The following is a 26336-nucleotide window of genomic DNA, read 5'->3' as shown; positions in this document are numbered from 1 at the left end:
AAAGTTTGGCGCGGTATTTCAACATGGCGCCAGTTAAATTGAGAGAAGTCATCGTGTTTAGTTCTCAGGTTTGTTACATTTTGGGTGAAAAGTGTTGTTTTAAGTTAAAGTCAATTAATGCATTAATTGAAAGGAAGTATTTACTAATATAAAGGTATTGATATTTTTGAGTTGTTTCTTCCCGTTGTGTATGTTTGTTTCACCCAAACCCAGGGGGGTCACACGCTATTCATGTTATAATATTATTAATTAGCGCGTTGTTATCATGGCATGGGGAAAACTGTACTGTATATGATTGAATGAAGCGGGTGAATGGGGGGGGGGGGGGGTGCACATATTTTTACCAAAAGAGAATATCTTTTTGACTCTTTTGACCAAATTAAAAACCAATTTATTTTATAACGAATGACATTTGTGGCATGATACAGACATGTTCCCCAAACTCTATCCTCATCCTGCCATCATTTTTTACTGAATCAGTGAATGAAATAAATTGGTAAAAGCAAACTTGGCGCGTGACTTTGTTGTAAATTACTAAAAATTTTCGAATTTCTTTTGTGATTTCCAGGATCCTATTCACAAGGTAGAGAATCTGCTACATCAGAGCAGTCAATGGAAACGCTGGCTGTGTTCATCAGGGGACCGATCAGGCTCCATACAGGCACTGTTCCAGCTGGAGAAAGCAGCCAAGATTGGCTACGTTGATCTTGGTAGGTATTGTGGATAGTGCTGGGCGGTTCTGGGCAGGCGCGCGCCGAGAACTCACAATTTTGCCAATAACAAAGTAGGTAATACCAAATCGGTGGACTGTACTCACCAAGGAAGAAAAAGAAGAACTCTGAGCTGCAAAGATATAAATTGCCACCCAGTTCAAATTTCCCCTAAAATAAATCATAATGGAGTATCAAGGGCACAGAGAAAGAACACAGTCAAAATGCCATTCAACTTATTGCAGGACCCCATAACATGAACAGTTGGGAAACCTGGCATCATGCTTGAAGCCTGCACTTCAGCAATGATGGCCCCATAATTAGTCATAAATAATTTTGTTGATGCATTCACCTTTGCTGGACTGTGGAAAAAAAGAAGATTTACGTATAGCCCTGCCCACCACTACAATTTTAACACAGAGAGGAGCAGAACAACGGTACTGTATAAAAGAGTAAAGATCTATCTGTACCATTCATTAGAGAATCACATAACTCGTAGTAAGGTATGTAAATCAAACGAGATCCCTAGAGGGCGCTATTCAACTAACCAAATGCGTTTTTTTGTATTCTTGTTTCAGGCAACTATGGATCAGCCTTTGTGGAGATACTTGTCCAGAAATCTTCCTGGTCCAGTAATAGATTTGTGACCTTAATCCCAGCTACTATGCTGATGTCGCCAATGGAATGCAAAAGCGGACAGAATAAATGCGGCGTCAAAATGTTCACCAAAGGTAAAATCTAAGACTGGTTAATTGAATTGAAAGAAAAAGTTAAGAGGCCCTTAAGGATGCAATTATGCTTAACAAATCTGCTGAGCAAAAATATGCAATTGGTAAGCACAGTTGTCTTTGTGATTTATCCATAGTTTCCATAATGTTATGATTTATGTTTTTTTTATTCCTGTAAAGCCAACTTGACTGAGGAAAGTCTAGCCGATGAATGGGATCGCATTAAAGTAGTATGCAGTCAGCCATATAAGAAAGATTCTCAGTTTGGTCTAGCCTTCATCCGTCTCCGGTCGCTAGAAGATAAGAAAGACCAAGATCAAACTGTCAGCCCAGGACCCACAATGACCAAGGTATTTTCTAATCCAATTCTTTCTAAATACTGCCTTTAGTTTTGCCTTGGGTTTGTCCCTACGTTGTGACTTTTTTGATCTCCTACAACTTGTTTAACTTTTATCCCTGGCTTCCTACTTTAATCTGAATTCTGATTGTTTTCCACTCCAAAAAATCAGCAACATTCTAAATTTAGTAGCCTGGAAAAGCATGTGGCATTTGTGTGTGGCATGTTGTGGACATGCCGTCTTATTCACCGGACCCAAGCTCCAGTGTTGTCAGCAGCAAAGTGTGGGTTCGAATCCCGGTCATGGTACTTGTGCCCTTGAGCAAGGCACTTAACCGTAACTGCTTCGAACAAACTGGGAAAAGGTACATGTAGTGCACTCTGCTCTACCAACCAAAATTGTCATGCCTGATTAAAATCATTTTATTTATGATAATTTTTATAAACAAAGAAGTATGTTTTGTTTTTCAGCTTCATCATAAGTCTGGGACCACACCCACCACAAACAACAAGTCACCAAGAGGTCGCATGGTTCTGTCTCCTTCTTGGAAGACAAATTCTAGCTTTCAGAGACAAGTCATGACGGCTACAAACAGCGAGAAGTACAGGTAAAAAACAGAACAAGCTACAATTAAATACTTAACTTTTGATCTCACACGAAATATTTTGGTGCCTGTCGCACGCTGATTGGTGTATCAGTGAAATACAAACTATATTTTTTTTTAATTTCCAGTGATGGAGAGACTGCAGAACTGAAAAACCGACTCCTGAAGATGGCCTCAACTGCAGATAGTGGATCGGACAAATCAAACTCCCTCAGCCGGTCGGCCCAGATGGTGCTTGCCTCGTCCAACAGTAAAGGTACTCCAAGACGATCAGATAATCCCTCCGGAGGTACACTGAGTAGCAATACAGCCAAGAGTCCCGGCACGGGCAGAGAAAATTGCTGGCAAGAGAAGATCCCTGCGAATCAGCGGAGACGAGATAGTGATGCAGAAAACCAAAGAATGAACTCCCCTCCTCCTTCGAATCACCTTGGTAACCGTATCCATGGCGGCAAGAACTCAACTCATAGAAAATCGCCAAAGTCTAAGGGTCAGCCTAACAATATCAGGCAGAGGGTCGTAGGAGAGGGAAGGGCAGAGGTCAAGAAAGGTCATACAGAACGGGAGAAGTTGGCTGGTCCAAAACTTCCAACTAAAAGAATGAGTAACTCACCTACCGCGACATCCCCAACCAAGATGAGATGTAAAGAGGTAAGTAGAACAGTAAACCTGCTAAGCTGAAATTGGTAGAGAACCGCTTAAAGCCATTGGACCCTTTCGGTAAACAGTGTTGTCCAAGGCCCCTCACTTTGTGTACCACAACTTCTATATCAAATAACATACCTGTGAAAATTTGGGCTCAATTGGTCATCGGAGTCGGAAGAAAACAACGGAAAAACCCACCCTTGTTTCCGCGCGTTTCACCATGTCATGACATGTGTTTAAAATAAATCCGTAATTCTTGTTAACGAGAATCTATATTGTTTTGCTGTTTTCTCAAAAAGTAAAGCATTTCGGGGAATAATATTTCAAGAAAAGTCTGTCACCATTGCCTTCTGTAAACCCTGTAAGTTATCTGTAAATCTGTGAACTTTTTTTGTTTCTGAACCAAAAGGGTCCAATGGCTTTAAACAAAAAATATTTGCTGATTTGAATAATAGTCCTTGTTTATTTTTGCAATATATCACCTGGGTTTTCTTTTTTATACACTTTTTTTCAGTTTGAAGAAGTTGCAGAAGAATTCCTCAAGTCCCATGGGCGTGTCCTGTTAGATTCTAAATTATGTGGTAAGTAGGGAGTCATCAATGGAATGTCTCCAGCAATTAATTTCCACTCTTTTCTTGTCTGTTGTGACTGAAAATATGGGTAACTTTTATTTTATGGTCATCTTGCTATAAATTATGGTTTATAATATCCCTGATGGAAATGTCCATCTATTGAACCATTTCCATATTGTTTTTATTTGTATCTCTTGTAAATACCCAATTCTGCTTTTAAATTTTTGTTACATTTTCTGCTTATTTGTATTGATTGTTTGTAATTGCTTCTGCCCTGTCATTGTGTTGCGTGGCTGCGTTGTTAGGAGCACCGAACTCAAGCTCTGGTGTTTCGAAATCGGCAGAGTGTGGGTTCGAGTCACAGTCGTAGCACTTGCGAGCAAGACACTTTACCGTGATTGCTTTATCCTTCAGGGGCCAATTTCATAGAGCTGCTTAGCACGAAAATAGCTTGCTTATTTTCACATGTTACTGGCAAAAATTTCATGCCATATACATTGCTTGTGACTGGTATTTAGCTGTGGTTTACTTGGCATAACAATTGAGTGGAGTCTTGGCCAGTAATCTGATTTTACTAAGCAAGGATTTTTAAGCTGCTCCATATGAAATTGGGCCCTGATGGGACAGTAAGCTGTAGGCCTGTTGTACTAGACTTTGTAGTGCATATAAAAGAACCCAAAACACTTTAAGATTGTTGGGTTTGCCCCAGTGTTTCTGGTTCACATGGCACACACCCTTGTTCACAGGTTTCCTCGGTGATTAAGTTCACTTACAAGACATCCTTGGTTTCATTACCAGAAAATAATTAATAGTAGTCAGGTCTCTCGTATAGTTTGTCTTTTATTCAACAATTTGTATATGTATTTACTTTTGATTTGTTGTATACATTGTATCTTGTTGATTGTTGACTGTGTTTAATGTTGATTACTTAAATACATGTAGTGTATTGTTATTCCATTTGTGTGTATAGTATGAGAGTTTTGTATCTGGCTGTAAAGTTTACAAATACTTTTGCCTTTATTTGTAAAATGTACTTTTTTGCTTATTTGGTGCTATTAGCCATAGCTGTCCTTGTATTTGAATGAAGAATCTGTACATTAAAACTGCCTCTAGCATCTAGTTTAAACCAAACTCATGGATCGTTTTCCCACTTTCAGACATTCGGCCAGGCTTACAGAGACTTCTTGGACGCAAACTTAGCAAGCAAGAGAAGAAAGTTTTCAAAGAGCTAGCGGTGGCAAGAGTAGATTATTTAGTCAACAACAGGTGAGTTTTACACTTGATTTTCAGAGGGACACTTCACTGACAATTATTAGAAATGACAGAGCGAGACTTGCATTGCCTATTGCCATGAAATTGAACCATGTTGTGATTTCGTTACGATTTTACTCCTGTTTCATTTTTTTTTGTTTTTTCTTGTATTCAAGGTCTCCTCCTGAAGTCCCAAAAGCAGTGAAAAACGGACAAAACTTACAGCCAAAGCCAAATACTAAGCCAAAGACGAAGCTAAAGACAAAAACCAACAGCGCACCATCCCCTAACAGCAGCTCATCAACCTTACTGGATCTTGCCCCCATGGAGTTCAGAGACTGTCCCAAATGCTTCCGTAAGTTGGATCAAAGTATTTTAATTTATCCCTGGTATTAAACTTTAATTATAATATTAAATTTGCATTTTTTACTTATGATTGATGTTGTCATGTGCTGGGAATTTATAAGTTTAAAACTTTTGTATTGTGTCCTAAAAAAATAAACAATTGTTTACAAGTTAAGACTGATTATTAATAAGTTTTTGTTTCCCTCCACTTTCCCGTCCATCCACTTTCAGTGAAGTTCACAGCGAGGCAAATTACAGGCCACATACTGGACTGCAAAGGGATTAAGTCTGCAAGCAGCATTACTAAGGCACAAAACAGTTTTACAGATTCACCACCAAGCCCTATTCCCTCGGTGAACACATCCCAAGGAAGGGGTGGTCGAGGAAGAGGGCGTGGCAGGGGCAGGCGTGGTGGGAGGCAAGCAAGAGAGTCGCTGCCACCTGCAGATCCGTCCGTCATGTCTAGTCACATTCCCACAGCTGTCATGCCGAGCTATCAAGGGGTTGTTTCATCGCGTAAACCATCCAAGAAGCAACTATCTCCTAACTCGTCACCGCCAAACCCTGGAAAGACACCTGCCAATGTCCAGATCTTGTCGACGCCATCACCACCAGGGGGTTACATTACAGCCAATCAGTCATCAGAAGAGACCGTAGTCGTCGACAGTGACGATGAAGAAGACTGTTTGCCGTGCCCAGTGTGTAACGTCAGGTTCCCTCTGCGGATCATCGAGACCCACGCCGATCTCTGTCTGCAAAGGAATACCATTCTCGAAGAAATGTCTAAGAACAACTGGATGGAATCGAGTGATGCTACCTTGTTGTATTAAGAAACAGGGCCTGATTGCATAGAGATGCTTAAGCAGAAAATATTGCTGCTAAGCAACATATAGCAGGATACCAGTCACTGTTTGTGCATGTGAAATGTTATTTTAGCTGGTAATCTTTTTCTGGTAAGCAGAATTTTGTGGTGCTTAGCTAGTTTTGTGCTTAACCAGCTCTGTGAAATTGGGTCCAGGGCTTTAGGCAGCCAGTGCAAGAAATACCGACTTTGGCGCTGGCTATAACTAAATTATTGCTCCTGCTTGTCACAAGTTTGTAAGGATTCTGCTGATTTCAGGATTTTCTCAAAACCATTTTCTCATGAAAGAAGTATTTGCAATCACATAAGTGAGGATTGAATAATCCATTTTGTGTCCAAACCAGTAGCTTTGTGTTTCTGGTGATGCACATAATCTGTAAACCCCCTAAATTGTAATATTCGGCTGGTAGTTTTCAAATACATCAGGCCCCAATTTCATGGCTTGGCTTACCGTAAGCACAGAACCGACGCTTACGGAAGCAGGGAATTATGTCCTGAATTTTGGCTTCAACATTACTAGACATTCTACGCTTACAAGGCTAGCGCAGAAATTCGGCGCTTGCATATCAAGTGGGGAATAGTTAACGTAAGCGCAGAAATCAGTGTTAAGCAGATTCATGAAATTGGGCCTTGATCTTGTTCCTAGCTGTTATGCACTCAAAGCCTACAGTTACAATTGTTGCCAACATAAACAATACAAAATAAGACACTAGACATGTCAAAAATGTGGATTTTTACAATTTTTTATTTCTTGTAAAAAAATTGTTTTATAAATACAGCAAACAATGTTCTGTACCTCCATGCACGACATTTGAAATTCATATTAAAAATACACACAGCTCACTTTGGACGGAATGGTGATTTTTATTTTTTACTATTTTTGTCAATTAATGTAATTCTGACCTGATTTTAGAACTCCAATAACTTTAATGTCTATCGATATAAAACAGTATTTTTAAAATCAGCACAAGTGACGTCTGTTAAATTCACTAGGGAATGTGTTGAAGATAAGGGATTATCGTTTTCGATGACGGATGGGTCTGCGACGGTTTTCAGCCAAACGTTGTCGTTTTCAGCACAACGAAGCTTCATTCCAAGTACTGTCGTGGAAATTGAGGGATGACCGTCCTCAAAGCCGCCAAATGTCATCATTACCGTCGCAGGACCATCCATCGTCGAAAAACGAAAACTCCCTATTTGCTTAGTTTGCCAGTTGGATGCCATTCAACCAGGGACCACACCGAAGTTTATAAGTACATGTAACTTAACAACCTTGGAAGCCGCAGCAGAGGAATCCCCTACAGGCAATGCATGTTTCATTTTTAATATCAAAGAATAAGCCACAGGAGACTGAATGGGTTAATTTGGCTTGAATAAAGGAAGGAAAAAACAATTGTCTTTATATAAAAAAAAAAAAGGCAAGTTTTTATTGTTTCCATCCAGAGAGCATACTTTATGCATGAAAACTTTTCAGCTCATGAGCGGATTTTCTTTTTTATAGTAAATAGTTCCATAGAAAATGCTGCATAAAGGTGGTAAGCTTGTCCATTGTCTTTTTTTTATATTACAAGTTGCACGTCTGATATTAACACATTGCGTGTAGGAAACCAGTACCGGCGAGAACCCCAAACGTCAAGTGCACTTGAACAATCAATAGGAAAACCTTTACTTGTTTTGAATGTTAAACTTGCTTTGCCTCTGCCTCCCTCCACTGCAATTCTTATTTTACATGCAAGCTGGAAGAGTTCTTAATTATATGCTGATCAACTATAACGCTCAACAAAACTTATGTAAATAGGTTTCTTTGAATAAATTATATCCTTTTTAATATTATTTACAAATCATGTACAGTTTAAAAATACAGAAAGTTGGCTTTTACATAAAGCCTGTTTATAAAAAGGTGAAGTTCCCAGAGTCATGGCTGCACTTCCAAAAAGTTTTTTTTAAATATTTTTGAAGTAGAGAGTTTGTCCGTCCTTATTTAACTCATAATTATTCTCTATGATTCCAACTCGTGATATTCTGTCTGTTTGAAAGTTTACACAAAAAGAACCTGGATGCTTCACTGAAAACTTGTAAAACTGACCTTACATCGAATTGGTCTAGCAATGAGTTATGGCAATTCAGTTTTAACACCCAAACAGACCATTACCCTTTCTTGAGTTATGGTTGACATTATATGAGGGAACTGTTTTGTTTTCATGATTATTGTCAATATTATGTCTACCATAGTACATCCATATCCCAAAACTGGCTACCTGTATCTATCCATTTCCATTACCTAAGACAAAAAAATATTGTATTTCGACACAATTTTTACCAGTAAAAATGTCTGTAAGGTGACAATTGAAAGCACATTGGAAAGGAGTGCCTGGTTTTGCCATGAAGCATTACAAATTTAATAGTGGGAAACATTCAGAAATGTATATTCAGGTTGGGTCGAGTGGAAGGTAAAATCTTGCAACCATTTTTATTTGCAGCTCTAAAGATTGATAAATATTTGTTACATGTAAAGTGGTTGGGCTTTCCTGAGAACAGTCAAATTTTGTAATGGCAGTGTCACAAATAAAAATTGTAAAATGACACAAATTAAGCACACTTTTTGGTATTATTTGGAGGTCTACAGACTGCATTTAAGTATTGCATATTTACGAACACTTTTGAGAACCTCGATGCATAAATTTTTATAATGGAACAACATCGTGCACCATAAAAAAAGGTCCCAACATTCTCATTATGTTGCAACAAGGTCGTGACTTGATACTGCAACTAATATGTATCTCGCACAAAAAAGCTACGTACAACAACTTTGTATCTCGGCGTCCATCCGCTTTCTGTGTACATCCGGATTATTTTAAAGGCAGTGTACACGTTTGGTAATTGTCAAACACCAGTGTTCTCACTTGGCGTATCCCATCATAAGCATCAAATAACAAGCCTGTGAAAAATTGGGCCCAATTGCTAATCAAAGTTGCGAGAAAACTATGAAAGAAAAAACACCCTGGTTGGACGAATTTGTGTGCTTTCAGATAGGAATAAAAGACTTCTAGCTAGAAGTCTTTTAATATTTTAGTGAGAAATTACCTCTTTCTCAAAAACTACGTTACTTCAGAGGTAGTCGTTGCTCACAGAGTTTTATACTATCAACAGCTCTCCAATGCCCGTTACCAAGTCAGTTTTTAAGTTAATAATTGTTCTGAGTTATTACCAAACGTATACCTTCCCTTTAAATGAGATATAACGTTTTGACATTCTAAAACTTGCATTTCAAGTAAACACGACCTTGTTGCACTGACACAATGACTTTTACAGTTGTTTGTGAATGTAGCAATGGGGTACTAACTACAGAAGACACTGTGATACACGGCAATCATGAACACACACACTTCTCTTATAATGTACATGAGCTATTCTTTTCATAACCATCCTAAAGCACCATTAAGGTCACCTTCAATAATTTAAGTGACTTAAAAAGTTTTATAAAACAAATCTCGATTACTGGAAATGTCCATCTGCTGATTTAGACTGTGCGCAATTACAGCATAGACCATGGACCAACATTGACGTTTCTGACTTCGCCCGGCCCCAGCGCCTTGCCTTAACCAAAGCGTTGGGATGGGCAAACATCAAGCCCGCTCATTGGTTAATGCTCAGTCCCATCATGCATCACACTCACATCACACTCACACTGTCAAATGACGTACTTCCTGAACAAGAATCTGTGCAAGCTGATTAACCCATTCTGGCGGTCCTGGATAGACCTGGCCGCTGAGACTGAGCGAATGATCTGACTTGCTTGTGGTATGCAGAGTCCCTCTAGAACGAGTGCACAATGTGTCGCAACATTAATCATCAAACGTGTACAATGCGCTCGACATGTCCCATCCAGTCAATAGAATAGAGATCAGTGGTGAAACTCAAGTTGCCCGTAAAGATGGTGTTTATCAGAAGTTATCTGTTCATTCCCCGGGCAGTCACTCCAATAAAAATGTATTGCAAGTATTGGTGATCTGAGACGCAGTTGCACAAGGTCTAATATTATGCTTTGTGTCCATATAGACTCCATCACATATTCATTTTCTTGGATCGTTGTCTGGCTTGTACCCTTTACTAACAGCAAAATCCTTCAAGAGTATATCCTGCAGGAGAAGGAAGGAAAAGTGGATCAGAATTAAAAGTGGCTATTTTAACATAATAACTTGACATTTTGAAGGGACGCGCTTCCCAAACGTTAGTAAAAGTTAACTTTAAGTAAATAAATAACTTGCGGGTACAACCATGTAATCAAACTCTTTTGAAGGAGTGTTGGCTCTGAAAAGAGCCGGTTTGGTCTTTACGTTTCAAACAGTATACTCTGCTCTTCTTCAGCAGTACTTCAAAGTAAACAATTCTCAAAGCTGCTGTACTTCTTACCAAGTAATGTTTTTATTGCCATTCATTTTCAGAGTCATCACCAAACATATGTAAACACTTAAAGTGTTAAAACTTAACAAAAGGAACGGACATTTGAACAAATTTGGATCATCTTGAAATATAGTAGATGTTAAATTTGCATCGGGCCGATGTGGGTTAACACTATAATATATACATCTTGAAATAGTTTTTTGACTTTATCATAATTTGCACATACCTGTTGCTTTAGTTGTGTTTCAAATTTCTTACAGATTGTGTTGAGTTGTTGTATCGTGACCTCCCTATCTGATAACTTCTTAGTCTTCTTCTCAAGGTCTGCTTTCATGAGGCTGCAGTTTTGACAAGACTAAGATTAAGAAACCAAACAAAGATTCAATTAGGAGGATGAAAGAGCAAAAAAAAAAACTTCACCTGCCGGGGGCCTTTGATAGGCCTAGGTATTGCTTTTGAAAATGGTACCAAGAAACTTTACGTTGTAAAATGCGCTTTATAAGAACTACTTGTTGTACAAATATTGGATGCATATGAATACAATATTGCAAAATTAGTCATGAGGTGAAACCTGGACAGTTCAAGTTCAAGAGGCAAAGCTGAGTGAAATGGAACTATAATCTGCTTAAATTATTTTCAGTATAAGCCAGTAGTCTATTCATACTGAAATACTATTGGGGGGTTTCAGGTACCCTAAAAAAAATTATAACCACTGAAACAAAAACTGCTAATGTGAAAGTAGACAACAAGTGGTTAACTTTTTTGTGTTTTCCCTCATATCGATATTTACATTAATTAAAACTGTACGAAACAACGTTCTGTTTTGAAACAAGGGCTTAGGCTTCATTTCTGGCTTCGGCCTAAGTTTGAATCCCTGTACCAGCAGAAGCCAACGACGTGGCTTGGAAAAAGACCGGACCCAATGAATTCCATACCTGTGATTTGGAAGACGCGTTCTTATACTTGATTCTCAATTCTGAAGCTTCATCAGATACTTTGGTTAACTCTTTACTCAACTCCTCAAGCTGTTGCTGACGCTCCCTGATAACATGAATTCAAAAGAAACACAGAAAGATATTAAAACCAGCTGCTTGATGGACCTTCATTTAAAACCATTATACAACTACAGAGTTGCCAGCATTTGCATCAATCAGGGAATTTGTGTAAAACTATCAGGGAGATATTCAACATACTAGGGACAAAGTTTCCATGACCAGGAAGACTTTTTTTGTTCACAGCTGGAATATGGAAAGACTGGTTTAGCTTCAGGGATCTTTCAGCAGAATCAGGGAGCTGGCAGCGGAATCAGGGAAATGGCAGCTCTGAATAACAAGGTATTCAAGGCACTTGAACGGGACAAAAAACATTCTAAGACAGGTTTTTAAATTTTGTTTAAATTTGATCAAGACCATATTTATGTAGCATAAGGGTTTATTACAAGGTGTTACGGTGCATTTAGAAGCCTAGATGCCATATACACTTCTTTTTTAACGTGAATTACACAACACACAGGACCTACAGCTTTACGTCCCACCAGCAACAATGATTATGTGGCTAGCTTAAGGACACAAGTGTCATGACCGGAACACAAACTCATTCTCTGCCAAAAAGATCAACACCAAAAGCTTGAGTCCATTGCTGTTAACTGCTAACTGTTCTGTCAACCATAGTATGTCCCCTAGCTATAATGGAGTTCTATTGTCACACTTAGCCTGGGAGGAATAATCTGAACTGAACGTACCATGAATTATCTCTCAAGATGTCACCCATTTGTTTCTTCATCTTCTCTATTCTTGCCTCACGCTCGCTGATTTCTTTGTCTTTCTCAACTCGAAGTGATGACATGTTTTGTTCATGCTGCAAAGAGAGAACATAACACAAACTTAAATGTGTAAAATCTAAATTAAGTATTTATTATGAAAATGTTTGTCGCCATGGTTTTGATTTTGAAACCCATGTTTTCAAAGATAAAATGATACCTCCTAAATCTTCATCAAGTTCCTCATATCTGGCATGCCAGATATGTGTGATGATTAGTCACAAAAAAAATAATTTAACTTTGACAAATAATTCTGAAAGACCTTTGACTCACCATAGATTTGATATCAACAAGCTGTCGTTCATGCTGTGTCTTCAACTGCTCAGCATAGATGGTTTTCTCCCTCAGTTCATCTCTTGTATTGGTCAGTTCCTCCTTCGTCTTACTGTGTGCTTGCTTTTCTTCTTCATACAAACGCTTATAATGTTCTTCCTGTGATACCACACAAATATTACTTTAGTAAAGTAAAGATATTATCACAAAATATCCTGTAATACAGTTTGTGACTTGCTCTGTTAAAACTACAGAAAGTGGAACTTATGCTCCCTTCACAGCAAGCGTCAGAATGCATTAAAAGGGGCTACATGCTAATCATTAACAACATTTAACTTTATCGCACATACAGTCAGAGTCTGGTGGCACCATTGGCAGCGCTATTTATTTTGCCTGGGAGTTGCCACACAATTTTTAATTTTTTTATATAGTTTTTTTCTAGGTATTTTAGGTAAAAAACTAAATTCAGAAAATTTCTAGATTTTGAAAAATATCCAGAAAACTTTCATCCTTGTTGATGATTGAAATACTTTAAATAACTCAACGTTCTGTAAATAACTCACAATTTGTAGCAGGCGTGCCTGCACTTGAGTAAGCTCTTCTGCCTTGACTTTAAGCTCAGCCTTAAGCTGATCAATCACCTTCTGTAGGGATTGGATGCGATTCCGATGCTGCTTGTCACGTGTCTATTGGATTAATAAAGATGAGTACATCTCAATTATATTCACGACTAATGCATTTTAAATTCTAGAACCAAAAACCGGAAATAAACGATTTCTGAATCTAATTCTGAATACTTTTGCTTTTTACACATTGAGTCACACCAATTTCCTGACAGAATATTGGCGGGTGTGATAAATCTGACCACATTTATAGTGCATGTATCTTGATGAACATCATACTTGTAGGAATTTAAAATTACACTTTTGTGAAGTTAAAGTTGTGACCGGTATACAATTTGGAAAGTCCTTGTTTGACCGTGTGTATGTCTTGTCTATAAAGTCATTGTAGAATGTTATACATGCAATTTGTCAAAGAAAGTTTACAGCATGACACATGTAACAATACTACTGTTTTGGCTCATTAAAAACAGACAATAAACACAAAAGCAATTGTTATAATTAGTATCTGTACTTTCATGAATTTGGGGCAAACTTCTACTGGGCCCAATTTCATAAAGCCTGTAGAGTGTAAGCATAAAAACTTGCTAAGCACAATAAAATCTTGCATGACAGAAAAAAAATGATTGGGGCACCAGTCGTAGCAATGTAGTTTCACTGGTCTTTTACTGGTGACCTGTTTCTGCTAAGCAAGGTTCGTCTGGGCTTACCGGTTTTATGAAATTTGGGCCCAGGCCTGCTGAGATTACTCACATGGAGGTCTTTCATCTCCTCTTGGGCCCTGCTGCTGGGATCAGATCTAGAGGTCAGGGGTCGCGATGAGGTCACTGACCTTGGGGATATCAATTCCTCTTTTACTGGTGATTTGGAAGGGGTAGATAGTGCATCACCATGGATCATAAGACGATGCTCTTGGAAGAAAGCCTTTTGAGAAAAAAGTGACAAACAGAAACAAAACAATAATTTTAAATATTGCACTGTAAAGGTACACAAAGAAAGTTATTCATAGAATCATGTTTGTTAAGTGCAGAGTGGTCACTTTCTCGAACACCCTTTTGGCCATCCTGATTAATCTTTAATTGTAAAAGTACTTGAAATGGTCAATTTGGAACCCCAACTATGAACTTTACACAAATTATTCAAGACACCCTTATTCAATCCCTACCCACAGCACATTTTGCCCATCTGGAGGCTGCTATACAAAAGCTTGCCGAACCATATGGTGCAATACAGCCCTATAGGCCTAGATTTTTATCTTTGAGAGGTCAAGAACATTTTCATAAAGCAAAGGGCACTTCTGCATAATTATGGTACTTATAGGAGTCTATGACCACTCAAGTTGTTGCAGTAGCAATTGCACAAGAATTGTTCATCAAAGACAATTTCATCCCTGAAACTAAAGACAAAACAAGTACCTTATTAGAGTCACTGAGAGTCTTTGCTAACGGTGGGAAGATCGTTGATTTGTTGCCAACTCGAACATTCCCCAATGTTCTGCCAGTGTGATTGGACCTCGGTGTTGTCATGGTGATTGTGTCATCACTTCATTTTGTTGGTTTTACTTTATACAGGAATTAAGATGAGTAGTCCTATCCATCTTACCGGCATACATAGATCGTATAAAGTCGCTCTAGTTCATTGTACCAAAGAATTGCACATTGCTGGATGACACTGATTTGCCCTTTATTTAATAATAAATACAAATAATAAAATTAATACACAAAAATAATAACATGCTCCTAAGTGAAGTATAGATGGACTACAATACACGCCAGTTGATTGCCACCTTTGATGCATTAACATGGGAAAAGTGCATGTGCAGTGCATACACGCGTGCACTTTCCCTTGTTTAAAATTATACATCAAAGATGGCAGTCAATGACGCATGTTATATTGCAATCCATCTATTGATTGATTGATTCATTCAAGATTCTTAATTAAAAGTGACGTTCAAACTTCAAATGCCAGAACATGCTCCTATATATTATTGTCATTTGTGAGTTTGAATGAACCCATTTTTATTTTGTTTTCTGTACATCAAAATTGCCACTGTCGTAGTGCTTTTCTTTTTTTTTGGGGGGGGGGGATTTTTTGGATAACTTTCCGTATGGCGCCACCACTTTTTCACTCATTTTTACAAAAAGGCATAGGCCTATATCAATCAGGTAAATTAGATAGTATATTATTTTATTTCGAATGAAAAAGTGGTGGCGCCATCCCATACGGAAACTTTTCCGATTTTTTATTAGGCAGGGGTTATTTAGGTAGGGATGGAAATTTGGAAGTACTGTAGTGTAGTGTAGTGTAGATCATCATCATGTAGATAAGATAGAAGAACAAAATTGCCCCCGGTCCCCATGCTGCCACCCTGGTGAAAGTGGTAAAAGTTGAGCAAATATCTAGATCTGATTCTGAATCAGTACTGCAAGCAATCTCCCAATTTGGGATGTATAAATAAGGCCTTTTTACACTTATTTTATAATGAACCTTCGAAACGACCTCGAATCGAATTCGAAAGCGGAAGGCTCGACTCGTCGAGTCTCTTTCTTCTTTTCTGTCTCCGGTCCGAGTCTGACTTCACTTGCAATCCCATGTACTTACCGTCTCACCACCAACAAGACCATTGGAAGTCGATATCGAAGTTTTACAATGACTTTATGATTAAATTTACAATAGTTAGATAAATCGTTTTCAAAACAAATCGCTTCAGGAGGACAGTATGTCCATCTAAGAAAATGGCGACTGAAATCAAATATAAAACAACAATTACAATTGGCCAGAAGTTAGAAGCCTTACAAGCAACAGCAAGAAAACGACCCAATCGTCGATACCGTTAGTCGCTACAAAATTAAATTCCTTATTACAAACGCCAAGCAACCAACCTTAGCCCCAGAAAATAATAGCACTGCTCAAAACCATCACTAAAAAATACGCGGGGTCGAGCGAATCCTTGTGTCACTTGCAAAATGCACAACTGACAGTAGCCTTGGTTCCAAGACGTTCTAAGCGCACCCTATCATAGGGCCTATGTCTGATTATTATTACGTTACGTATAGAGTATGAGATAGTTACCTCTTGGACTAAGACTATACTAACTGATGAAGTTGAGGTGGAGTTTTTTTTTTGGGGGGGGGGAAATAAAATCGTGCATGCAATTTAACCGTAGAACCATATATTTTAAGGAAACTCAATCTGTTTTTAGTTTTTCACTGAAAACATGGAAACTGCATGGGAGAAATTTGTTCAAAAGTGTTCCCCCCCTTCCCCAACTATCCGTCCCCGCCCACCAAAGGTGGAAAAAGTGCATGTACAGGTCGAGTTTGGGTCGAGTTGTCTCTTGTCCATTAGTCTGGTCATCAACGAACTTTTACTGAGCCACTAGAAGTCATGGAAGAACACTAGTTACCAGACAATTTCTATAAAATTATTCGCGTCGTTAAAATTTCTCCCCCATTATTTGCAAAGCCTAGTGCGATGGATGACCCTGATTTTTCAGTTTCTTTAGTGAAACTAGAATCTACAAATCAAGATGAGCATGTTGATGATGAAATGCAGACCACATCGAACTCGATTGGCAATTCAAAAGGTAAACAAAAAGTGCACATCAATTTGTGTATTGCCCAAACTGCATCCAATTCGTGATAAATACTAAATAGTGTTTTTCATTTTTGTTCAACAATAAATCCGTGTTCTTGTAATTTCATTTTCGCAGTTGATTTTATCGGAAATTATCCTGATTTGTGTTGCATTTGATTTGATTTGATCATATTTGTTTTATAAAATAACAATAAATTGGTAACAAATCATTGATTGTGTTGTGTGTACTGTTGTGTTACTGTGTTATATAAACTATATATAAAATCAAGTTTAATTTTAAGTTGTAAGTATTATAGGCCTATTTAATAATTTTATGATTTGTTTATTTTTAAATATTGTTTTAATTAATTAAATTAAAATAAATTTCTTTTTTTTGAATATTTTATTAATTTTATAATTAGTTGCGATAACGTACTCCTCCTCTCGATGGCCGCAAGGCCGGAGGGTTACGAGCTTGTTTCGAGCGGAAACGGTTGATCTGGTCCAACACGTACAATTTTGACAGCTAGTCACCAGATTTGTCCCATTTTTACCACTTTCAAAAATCATGATACAAATTCTGAGGGTACGAACTTAATCCGCAATGTCTAATGCAGCCTGCCATAATACTTAAAACAAAACACCATTGAGGAAATATTTCAAAGAAAAATGGACAAAAACTTACCAGAACCGGAACGAAATTCACAGGTTCAAATGTCGAACCTGCGTGGGGCAGAGATTTGGCTTTACGCTTGTGACTTTACAATCACATCAGGCAGGGTCACGGTTTGCTGTATGCGGCTTACTACAACCATGAATGTACACATTTGGAAATTTTTCTGTCACCCTTTTTTGCAACATTTCATTTAAATTGTCAAAATGCATTGTGGGAAGGAAAAGGGGGCATTTTGTAGGTCTATGTAACAGGGATGTGGTACAAACTTAACAGAAGTTCATAGAAAACTGTTGGCCTACCTGTATTAAGCTTGGGCAATATCAAATTATTTTATTCATGATACATCGACGATCGTCGATAATATATCGCGATATTCAATATAATCGCGATTAATTAAATTTGACATCATCAGTCTTCAAACTCCCAGTGAAAGTTGTAGAAGAGACAATCATAGCATAAGAGAGGTGTTCTAATGACCTATTCTTCTGGTTTTACTCCAAACCTATGGGGTGCAAGATGTCTCAGCTAGGAAATGCATTGTGACATTGCGATACTAAATCGATATCGTGATATATCGCGATATAGCGATACTTCAATTAAAACCAAATCAAACCGATATCGAAATCGTTTCCAAATTAATATCGCGTTATTCGATAATATCTTGATATTCGATAATATCGTGATATCGCCCAAGCTTAACCTATACTATCATTCTTTTTCTCTCTCTCTCTTGTATTTTTGTCTTCAGATTGTCAGCTGCTTTGGGAGTCTTTACGGAGGCAGAGTCAGCTTGATAGAGTTCTGGATACTCTGATCAACAAGACTACTCGATTGGTTACAAGAATCCAGGCTCAGACTGCATCTGAAGATGGTAAGGGTTCCGTGGTAAATTTAAGGATTCTTCCCGATGCATAGGCTAGTGTATTGGCCCAGTACAGCAATAAGGGCAAATACATTGCTGGTTGATACAAGTGATTTGCGCTTTGTAGGGTGTTTTTTTTTTTTCTTGAATTAAGTTTCCAAAAATCATCTTCTTTTAACTTGTTTAATTTCTGTAGATTGCACAGTGGAGCCTTGAAAGCTAAAATATCAAACATCAAGTAAAAAGCATACAGACTTCATTTCAATTCAGCGTGCTTTGACAGAACTTTGGCAATTTGGGTCCAGAAGGCCCAGTTTCATAGGGAGAAGTTTGAATATTGCTTTTGGTATTTGTGATGGAAAATACACTTTAAGGGAACAACTTACTTATTTACATGTAGTTGGCAATTTGTGCACTGGAAGGGCAGTGATTATGCATTCACACAGTTTTAACATTAGGTTTATAAGTAAAAACATTACAAGTTGAAAACTTGTAATGTTTTTACCACTCACATGTGATATCTGTCATATTTTAACTGACTGTTATTTTTAAGCTGTAGCCTACACTTCGGCTTTTAGCAGCTGTATTGCAGTATTTTAATGAACCATGGATAGCAATTACATGTATATAATGAGGACTCTATCAAGTTCAAAACAATTTTTAAATAAAATTGAAAGTTTATAACATTTTAACTTCTCTGAATAGCCCCTAAGGGGCAAATAGTTTTTATTGTCAAGTGTTTTTTTGTTTTGTTCTTCAGATAGTGAGATAGCTGTCCAACTTCTCTCTCAACTCGGTGTTTTATTTGTGGAGGTGGAAACAAGTGAAGATGGTGTTAAAGAGAAGAGATACACTTTTGTAACTGACGTCGGTAAGAAAACTAAACAAAATTAAACAAATTATTTAAAAGTTTATTTTTGATTTGGTGCTTTAATCAGCCCACATTTTCCAATAAGTTGACCAACCATTTGAAATCGTCCAAATGCTTTGGTTTGTGAAGTACATATATGTGGCGCAACTGTACACAGTATGATCTAATGCACAATACTTGGTTGCCAAGTAAAGGAACACGTTGCCTTGGATCGGTCGAGTTTGTAACCGTTTGTTATAAAATGCATAGGATTAGAAAGATATATTAAAAGTAGAATATAATGATCCACACAAAAATCACTCGAACTTGCGTGGATTCCTTTTTCCTCGTCTACTAACATGGTCGCCCGTTTGTGGGAGTCAAATTTGTTACTCCCATAAATGGCCGACCATGTTAGTTCGCAAAGTAAAAGGAAAATCACGCAATTTCGAGGCAAATTTGTGTAGATCTTTGTACAAACACTTTTCAAGGACCAACTCGATCGATCCAAGTCAACGTGTTCCTTAAAGGTTTACAGTCATTTTTAAAAAGTTACTTCTTGTTTGCCTTGAGGTTTGCACATAATGTACATGTTCTTTGCTGCCCCAAAGTCGTGGAATACTCTACCCCCTTGTTTACAGAGGTTGTAGCTCAGTAAGTTTTACTTGCAAGACCAAAGTGCATATCGAAACAAATATTATTATAAAAACTTACTTGGTAACAAGTAATATAGAGCTGTTTATAGTATAAAAACATTCTGAGCAATGGCTCCCTCTGAAGTACATAAATTTTGAGAAAGAGTAATTTCTCACTCAAATAATAAAAGACTTCTAGCCAGAAGTCTGTTACTCCTATCTGAAAGCACACAAATTCGATCAACAACATGAACAAGGGTGTTTTTTCTTTCATAATTTTCTCGCAACTTTAATGACCAATTGAGCCCAATTTTTCACAGGCTCTTTATTTTTTGCTTATGTTGGGATACATCACGTGAGAAGACTGGTCTTTGACAATTATTAAGCCTGTTCCTTCCTTCCCTTTAATTGGTTGTAGCTCAGTAAGTTTTACTTGGCCAAAGTGCATATTACATATCTTTACTATGTAATTGCTTTATTTTTCGAAAATATTGAAATTTGAAGTACATGTAAATCTTCTTCTGATTTGTGTTATGGAAAGCACTAGACTGTAGGACTTGTTTGGTTGTGGGGTTAAGTGACCAAGTGCGAAAGTCAGTGGACCAGTGAATGTTTTTTACCCAGGTGTTTACACTTTTTACACTGTTAATTTTTATCTCCTGCACGAGGTATGATCATGATAGGCATATTTTTCCAAGCCCTGCAGAAATACAGTAAGGGTATTTCTTTCTGAAAGATTAAATTTAAATAAAAATATCAGAGGGTCCGTCCCCTTTGGTAATAAAAAGACAACCACAGGGAAAAATTACCGGATCTGTGTTTTGTGAGACACAGTGTAAATAAGACACTCATTTAACCCCCACATTGAAATGAAACACATTACCTCCAAAACTCAATACATTTTGAGGAAATTGCATTGTTTAATTGTCATTTGACTTTCTGTTTTTTTCACCAACAGAGGCGCAACAGAACAAACAGACCAATGCGGAAACTGTGCAAGACATCATCCAACCAGAGGAAACCTCAACACCATCAGTCTTCCCGGCTGCCAGTACCCCAGTCGAGCAAGAAGAGAGTGGGGATGACATGGCAGATGGCTTCGAGGTCGAGCAGGATGACGGCAGTGAGAAGGAGAACACTGTCAACAATAGCGACAAGCCAACCCCACAGACCTCCTGCGACAAGTGTCATAAAGATCTTGGCTCTACCGTGATGCTCGACTTCCATAAGCTGCGCCACTGCGAAGTCACAAAGAAAACGCGCGGTCGCTCCCGTGTGAGAAGATGCCCGACTTGTGGGGAAAATTTCAAGCCTCAGGCGAAGCTGTATGACCATCTCTTGGCTGTACACGGTTTGGATATAACTGAGGCAATGAGGATCCTTGACGAACTTGAAACTTCTGAACCAGAGCTGCCGAGTAGACCAGTTCCGACGCCTGAAACATCAGGCTCGTCTAAAGCAGTTGGCATGGAGGCATCCCCAAAGGTGATGAAATGTGAAATTTGTGAGGAGTATTTCCAAAACCGAATCCAGCTCCGCACTCATCTGATAGAAGAGCATGATTTCTCTCGACAGAAAGCAGTCAGTAGCGTCTGTGAAGCTGTTAAATTAGCGCAGCAAGAATACACTGTTACCAAGGAGGTGGCTCCCAGTGGACAGTATCACTGCATTAAATGTAACTCTAATTTTGATGAAAGTCAGAAGCTTGTTAACCATATGGTGACATTGCATGACATGACTGTTGAGAAATCAGAAAAGATTGCCAAGAAACGGCGCCGGGAGCTTGAAAGTGCCAAATATGCCTGTGATCTCTGCACGAGTAGGTTCAGAGTGCGGGGAAGACTATCAAAGCACTTGCTTCAATTTCATGGGCTCCTTATTAAGGTTGTCAGAAGCAAACTAGAAAAGTCGTACCCTCGAAAGAGTGATGCTGTTTTTACATGTGACCTTTGTTCATCGACGTGCTGTAAGCGCTATGTGCTGTCACGCCACTTTGCTGCAAAACATGGCCTTACAAAAAAACAAGCTAGGAAGAAGACTGATAAACTGTACCCATTAGGGGATGCTGCCGAAGCAACAAGTGTTTCGACAAGAAGTAAGGTACACTCAAAGGGAAAAAGTAAAGCTCAAGATGTCAAATCTCGTAGATCTCTAAGAAGTTCCCTTGACAGAGGAGTGACATCTAAAACGCCAGAACGCACATCAAGAAGATTGGCCATGAAAGAAAAAAGCATTTACGTGGAGGAGGAGGGGGAGGAGGAGGAAGGGGAGGTTGGTGAAAAGGGTCATGCTGAGGCAACAGAGGATGGGTCAAGTCAAGGTAAAAACATGAAGAATGACAAGGAAGAGCTAAATGGGAAGGAAGCCAAATCAGTCGACCAAGATGAGACGGGAAGTGATAATGATGACAAAGAGAAGGCGGATGAGGAGGACAAAGATGACAGTGAAGACGATGAAGAGGCAGAATTTGACATGGAAAGTTTGGAAGGTACACAAAAGACTGCCGAGCAGTCAAAAAGGAAAAGGGGTAGACCGAGAAAGATTAATGATGATGGTGGGAATACATCATCTAAGACAGACGATAAAGAGGAGGAACCAGCTGAAGAGACCATTGGGGAGTCTCCAAAGAAAAAAGGGAGGCTGCGAAAGAATCCAAACCCAAAACAAATGGAACAGAAGATCCCCAAGAAAAGGGGGAGACCCTGTTGGAAGCCCGACCCCGATGGTAACTACAAATGCACGAAGTGCGATAAAACTTTTCTGAACTTATATTATGCGAAACAACACATGAACTCTAGACACGAAAAGAAGCCGGCTTTCAGTTGTAGCACCTGCAAGAAAGAATTTTATTTCAGAAACACGTTCATGCGCCATCTAAACTGCCACAAGAACGAAGAAATGGGGATCAAGTTCACCTGTGAGTTTTGTGACAAAATATTCTTTGATAAGTATAGTCTTACGTCGCACATCAAGTGCCATAGTGCCGAGAAGCCTTACAAGTGTGAGTTCTGTGGTAGGGGTTTCTTTCACAGTTCTCTCCTGAACCGTCATCGCAACTTACACACAAAGGATGTCGAGTACAAGTGTACCATCTGTGATAGAGTGTTTTATCGAAAGGGCGGCTTGACTTATCACATGCAGTCTAAACATGAAGAAAAAAATAAATACGTATGCTCCATCTGTGGGCAAGGCTTTGCCACACAGAGTACCCTGACCGCACATAAGCCAACGCACAATAACATTCGCCCCTTCCAATGCGACATCTGCGGACAACGCGTCAAGACTAAAGGCAACTTGAAGGAGCACATGTTGTGCCTCCACACTGACAAGAGGGATTTCAAGTGTGAAATCTGCCACAAGACGTTCAACCGCAGTCACCGCTTGACTCTACACCTCATGATGCACAGGGATGAGCGACCGCACAAGTGTAACCTCTGCGACAAAGCCTTCCGCACCAGGACCAACCTGAGGGTTCACGTGAAGTGGCACCAGGATCAGCGGGACTACCAGTGCGAGCAGTGCGGCAAAACCTTCCTGATCTCTGGCAACCTCGATCGCCACATGCAAACACACAAGAATGGAAAAACTCCCCGGAAAAGAGCAACTCCGAAGGCGCCACCAACGGAAGACATCAAGATGGACTTGCAGAGTGCAACCACAGCTCAGCTCCCACTGGTAACAGATGTGGTACAAGCAGAGGACACTCAATATCAGACTGTCCAGAATATAGTGGCAGAAGGGGGATTCGAGTCCGATCTCCCGACTCTTGCTTCCATTGCTCAACACCTGTCCACCATGAACATCCCAGTGTTCCAAGTTCCCAATCCCTCCACTCCAGGTGCCATTCCGGAGACAATCAGTGGTCCTATACCAGTGACCATCCAGACTAACGATGGTACATGTACTCCGTTACCAGGGTCAGTGATATCTGATTACGGTCAAGTCCCGAGTCATCATCAACAGTTACAGAGCACTCCTCTCACTCAGTCAGTACAAGGTGATTATGACATGGAGTTGGCAATAAATTAATACTGAAATTTTAATTTGTACTATGTATTTTCATCATGATTGGAACCCAATTGAGGGATTTTAGGGGGTTCTCAGGAGGGAGACCAAAGTTTCCTGGTTTGGGGACTCAATGTTCCCCAGTGTGGAGGCCCAAGGTTTTTAAATTCTTCTTCTTCCGTGAAAGTACAGTCCACCATCTGGTGTATTGCGTACTGTGGTAGTTGTGTGCATGCGAGGGTGTGGATATATACAGTGCAGGTGGGTGAACAGTGAACGTAGAGTGCGGCTAAAAAACAGCTCAGGCTGAACTAGCGGAGCTGGACTGACTGTACACCCTGCTTAAAACTAGCAAGAGTTGTACAGTTGATCAGGTCTACTGGGAGATTGTTCCATATCCTAATGCTATTGGGGAAGCATGACTGTTGGTAGACCCCTGTCCTGGTGAATGGTATCATGTATTTGTAAGAATAACCCCTCAGAGAAAACTGGGAGCTAACTCAATGGTTCTCCAGAAATCATATTGCAAATTAGATTTGTATTTTCTAGTACAATGGTTTGCTTAGTCTCATACTGTTTAATTTGAATGTCTCAGACTATAGAAACAGTTGCTATGTCAATGGTTTGCGGAAAGATTTTGTACAGCACCCTCCAGGGCCCAATTTCAACTAGCGCTGCTTAACGAAAAACAAATTTAACAAAAGCAAATTTTTGTATTTGTATCGTATTTCACAGGTTTTCAGAAGACTTAGACAGCTGTATTGCACATTTACTGTTGATTTGCATTGTGACTTCATGTATTTTTGTGGGGTAAGCACCTGAAGGTTAGCATGCATTTTTGTGTGCTTACGGTTATCAGCGTTATGAAATGGAAATCACGCAGTAAGCACAAAGTCGGCCGTTAAGCAGAGCTATGATATTGGGACCTGATGAGCAAAGCCTTGTACCCCTGCGCTAGAAACATTCATTCAAAATTCTGTTTAGGTGTTTGTCCTCTCTTTTGTAATTGCGCAAAAGCTTGCAACGATTCCTGTGGCAATAACAACTGTCTCTTTTGAATAGTATTCAAGGAATTGATTGAAATTGAAGCGTTAAATTGTAACTAAGAAAGTCATTGCACCAGACAGTATTCTTTGCCAATCGCTTATTAGAATGCCCAGAGTTCCAAACTGAAAGATTTAGAATTCCCAATTTGGAGACCCCCATTATGCCTTCTTCCTCATTAAGTAGGGGTGCATGTGTAAAGTTGGTAATGTTAGGAAGTGTCTCAAAAGTTTGTCATGTTAGAAAGCGTCTCAAAAGTTGGTCATGTTTAAGGCGCAAAAGAGTGTTCCCGTGGGCATGTGCCTGCAATCCATTGGACAGCAGAAACATTTCTCTAGACTGCATCATTGTTCCGAAGTACGAGACCAGTCCTACAGAAGTGAATAGCACATTTAGTATTTTTGATGTTCCAATGCAACGTTCTGGCGGTTCAAAGGAACGATACATGTGCGAGAGCTGGAATGCTTAAATCTGATCCATATATAACTTTTCTGATTACTCCGACTTTTGAGCAACTCCCTTCATTATCCAGTTACCAGTGATCCTCTACACTGTAAAATTCCCTTTAAAAATACTTTAAACAGAAAATGCATAAAAGTTGGAACAATTTCTAAATGCTGTAACGTTTGCATTTCAACATTAACTTTCACTTTGTAACATCAAAACTTTGTAAATGTTTTTGTACAGCCCTTTGTCTTCTTTCCTAAATAACTGGCATTCTTTTTATATTGATAATTTTAAAAGGTTTGTACATACAGTTTTACTTTTGGAATTTGGGTTTCTTTGCGATAGGTTACTGAGTTGAAAATTGTATTTTAATTTGTTGTTTTTGTAGGAAATTATTATTAATGTAAATTTGAGTCTAGAGATGGTGGAGGTCTAGATCCATTAGATGTCATACTAATGTAATTCACTTTTAAACCGTTTTGTTTAAAAAAAAAAAAATAAATAGAGAGGGGTTCAATATTTTAATCAGAGAAACGGTTCTGTATGAAACTTTTCTCAGATTGTGTATTCCAATCAGCCAATTACGAATTATATTTCCTGCATGGACATAAATTTCTTCGGAATTTTGGCAATGCTACCAACTATTCAAAGGTATGCTGTATTTTCTAATCAACATTCATAAATACCCCAGACAGTTTCTCCATTTTGATTGGTTGAGAGGACATCACAAGGGGGTGTTTAAACGGATGATATAACCACAGCCAGAAGTGTTTAAATATGGGCGTGACACGCAAGCTTGCACCTGTGCTTAAAGACAGTTTATTCATTCCTATTGGTCGAGAGCAACGGCTGGAACACCTGTGCCACATCTCGCATTACGCACATGCCAATGTCCTTATTAAGAGTTTTTACCAGAGGGTCTTACCATTTCATAAGCGGCTCGAGTAATTATCTCATCCAGACTGCAGCCGGTATTAACAGTGTTTAAAACCGGCCACGCACATATTTAGTCCCTTAGTAACAGACGGCAGAATTAAAACAACCAAAGGGTTCGTGACAGCAAACATTCC

At 38.9% G+C, this 26336-nt stretch overlaps 3 protein-coding genes across 4 annotated transcripts; 2 read left to right on the top strand and 1 right to left on the bottom strand.

The window, feature by feature from the left end:
* Positions 1–17: 17 nt before the first annotated feature.
* On the top strand, positions 18–6487 carry LOC139938172 (uncharacterized). Its single transcript, XM_071933562.1, has 10 exons — positions 18–68; positions 569–710; positions 1289–1441; positions 1619–1788; positions 2247–2383; positions 2509–3031; positions 3540–3606; positions 4755–4863; positions 5025–5203; positions 5425–6487. Exons 1-10 carry the CDS (start codon positions 24–26, stop codon positions 6021–6023), a joined length of 2124 nt encoding a protein of 707 aa, XP_071789663.1. The 5' UTR covers positions 18–23; the 3' UTR covers positions 6024–6487.
* Positions 6488–7692: 1205 nt separating this feature from the next.
* On the bottom strand, positions 7693–15986 carry LOC139938173 (uncharacterized). 2 transcript variants are annotated; one of them, XM_071933564.1, is made up of 9 exons: positions 15968–15986; positions 14587–14852; positions 13925–14095; positions 13115–13237; positions 12552–12710; positions 12201–12316; positions 11395–11500; positions 10686–10814; positions 7693–10194 (listed from the first exon to the last, which is right to left on the bottom strand). In XM_071933564.1, exons 2-9 carry the CDS (start codon positions 14695–14697, stop codon positions 10129–10131), a joined length of 981 nt encoding a protein of 326 aa, XP_071789665.1. In that variant the 5' UTR covers positions 14698–14852; positions 15968–15986; the 3' UTR covers positions 7693–10128. The 2 variants fall into 2 exon arrangements, with proteins under 2 accessions (XP_071789665.1, XP_071789664.1); XM_071933563.1 differs by lacking the exon at positions 15968–15986 and adding an exon at positions 15773–15958 and having other exon boundaries at positions 7694–10194.
* Positions 15987–16415: 429 nt separating this feature from the next.
* Positions 16416–26291, top strand: LOC139938284 (uncharacterized). The gene is made up of 4 exons (XM_071933700.1): positions 16416–16757; positions 18172–18294; positions 19046–19156; positions 20729–26291. The coding sequence occupies exons 1-4, from the start codon at positions 16646–16648 to the stop codon at positions 23797–23799; spliced, it is 3417 nt and encodes a 1138-aa protein (XP_071789801.1). The 5' UTR covers positions 16416–16645; the 3' UTR covers positions 23800–26291.
* The last annotated feature ends 45 nt before the right edge of the window (positions 26292–26336 follow it).

This window comes from Asterias amurensis, chromosome 6, assembly GCF_032118995.1.
Source record: "Asterias amurensis chromosome 6, ASM3211899v1".
In the NCBI taxonomy this organism is placed as follows: Eukaryota; Metazoa; Echinodermata; class Asteroidea; order Forcipulatida; family Asteriidae; genus Asterias; species Asterias amurensis.
The sequence above is the reverse complement of the archived record's forward strand: the minus strand, read 5'-3'. Positions and strand labels throughout refer to the sequence as shown.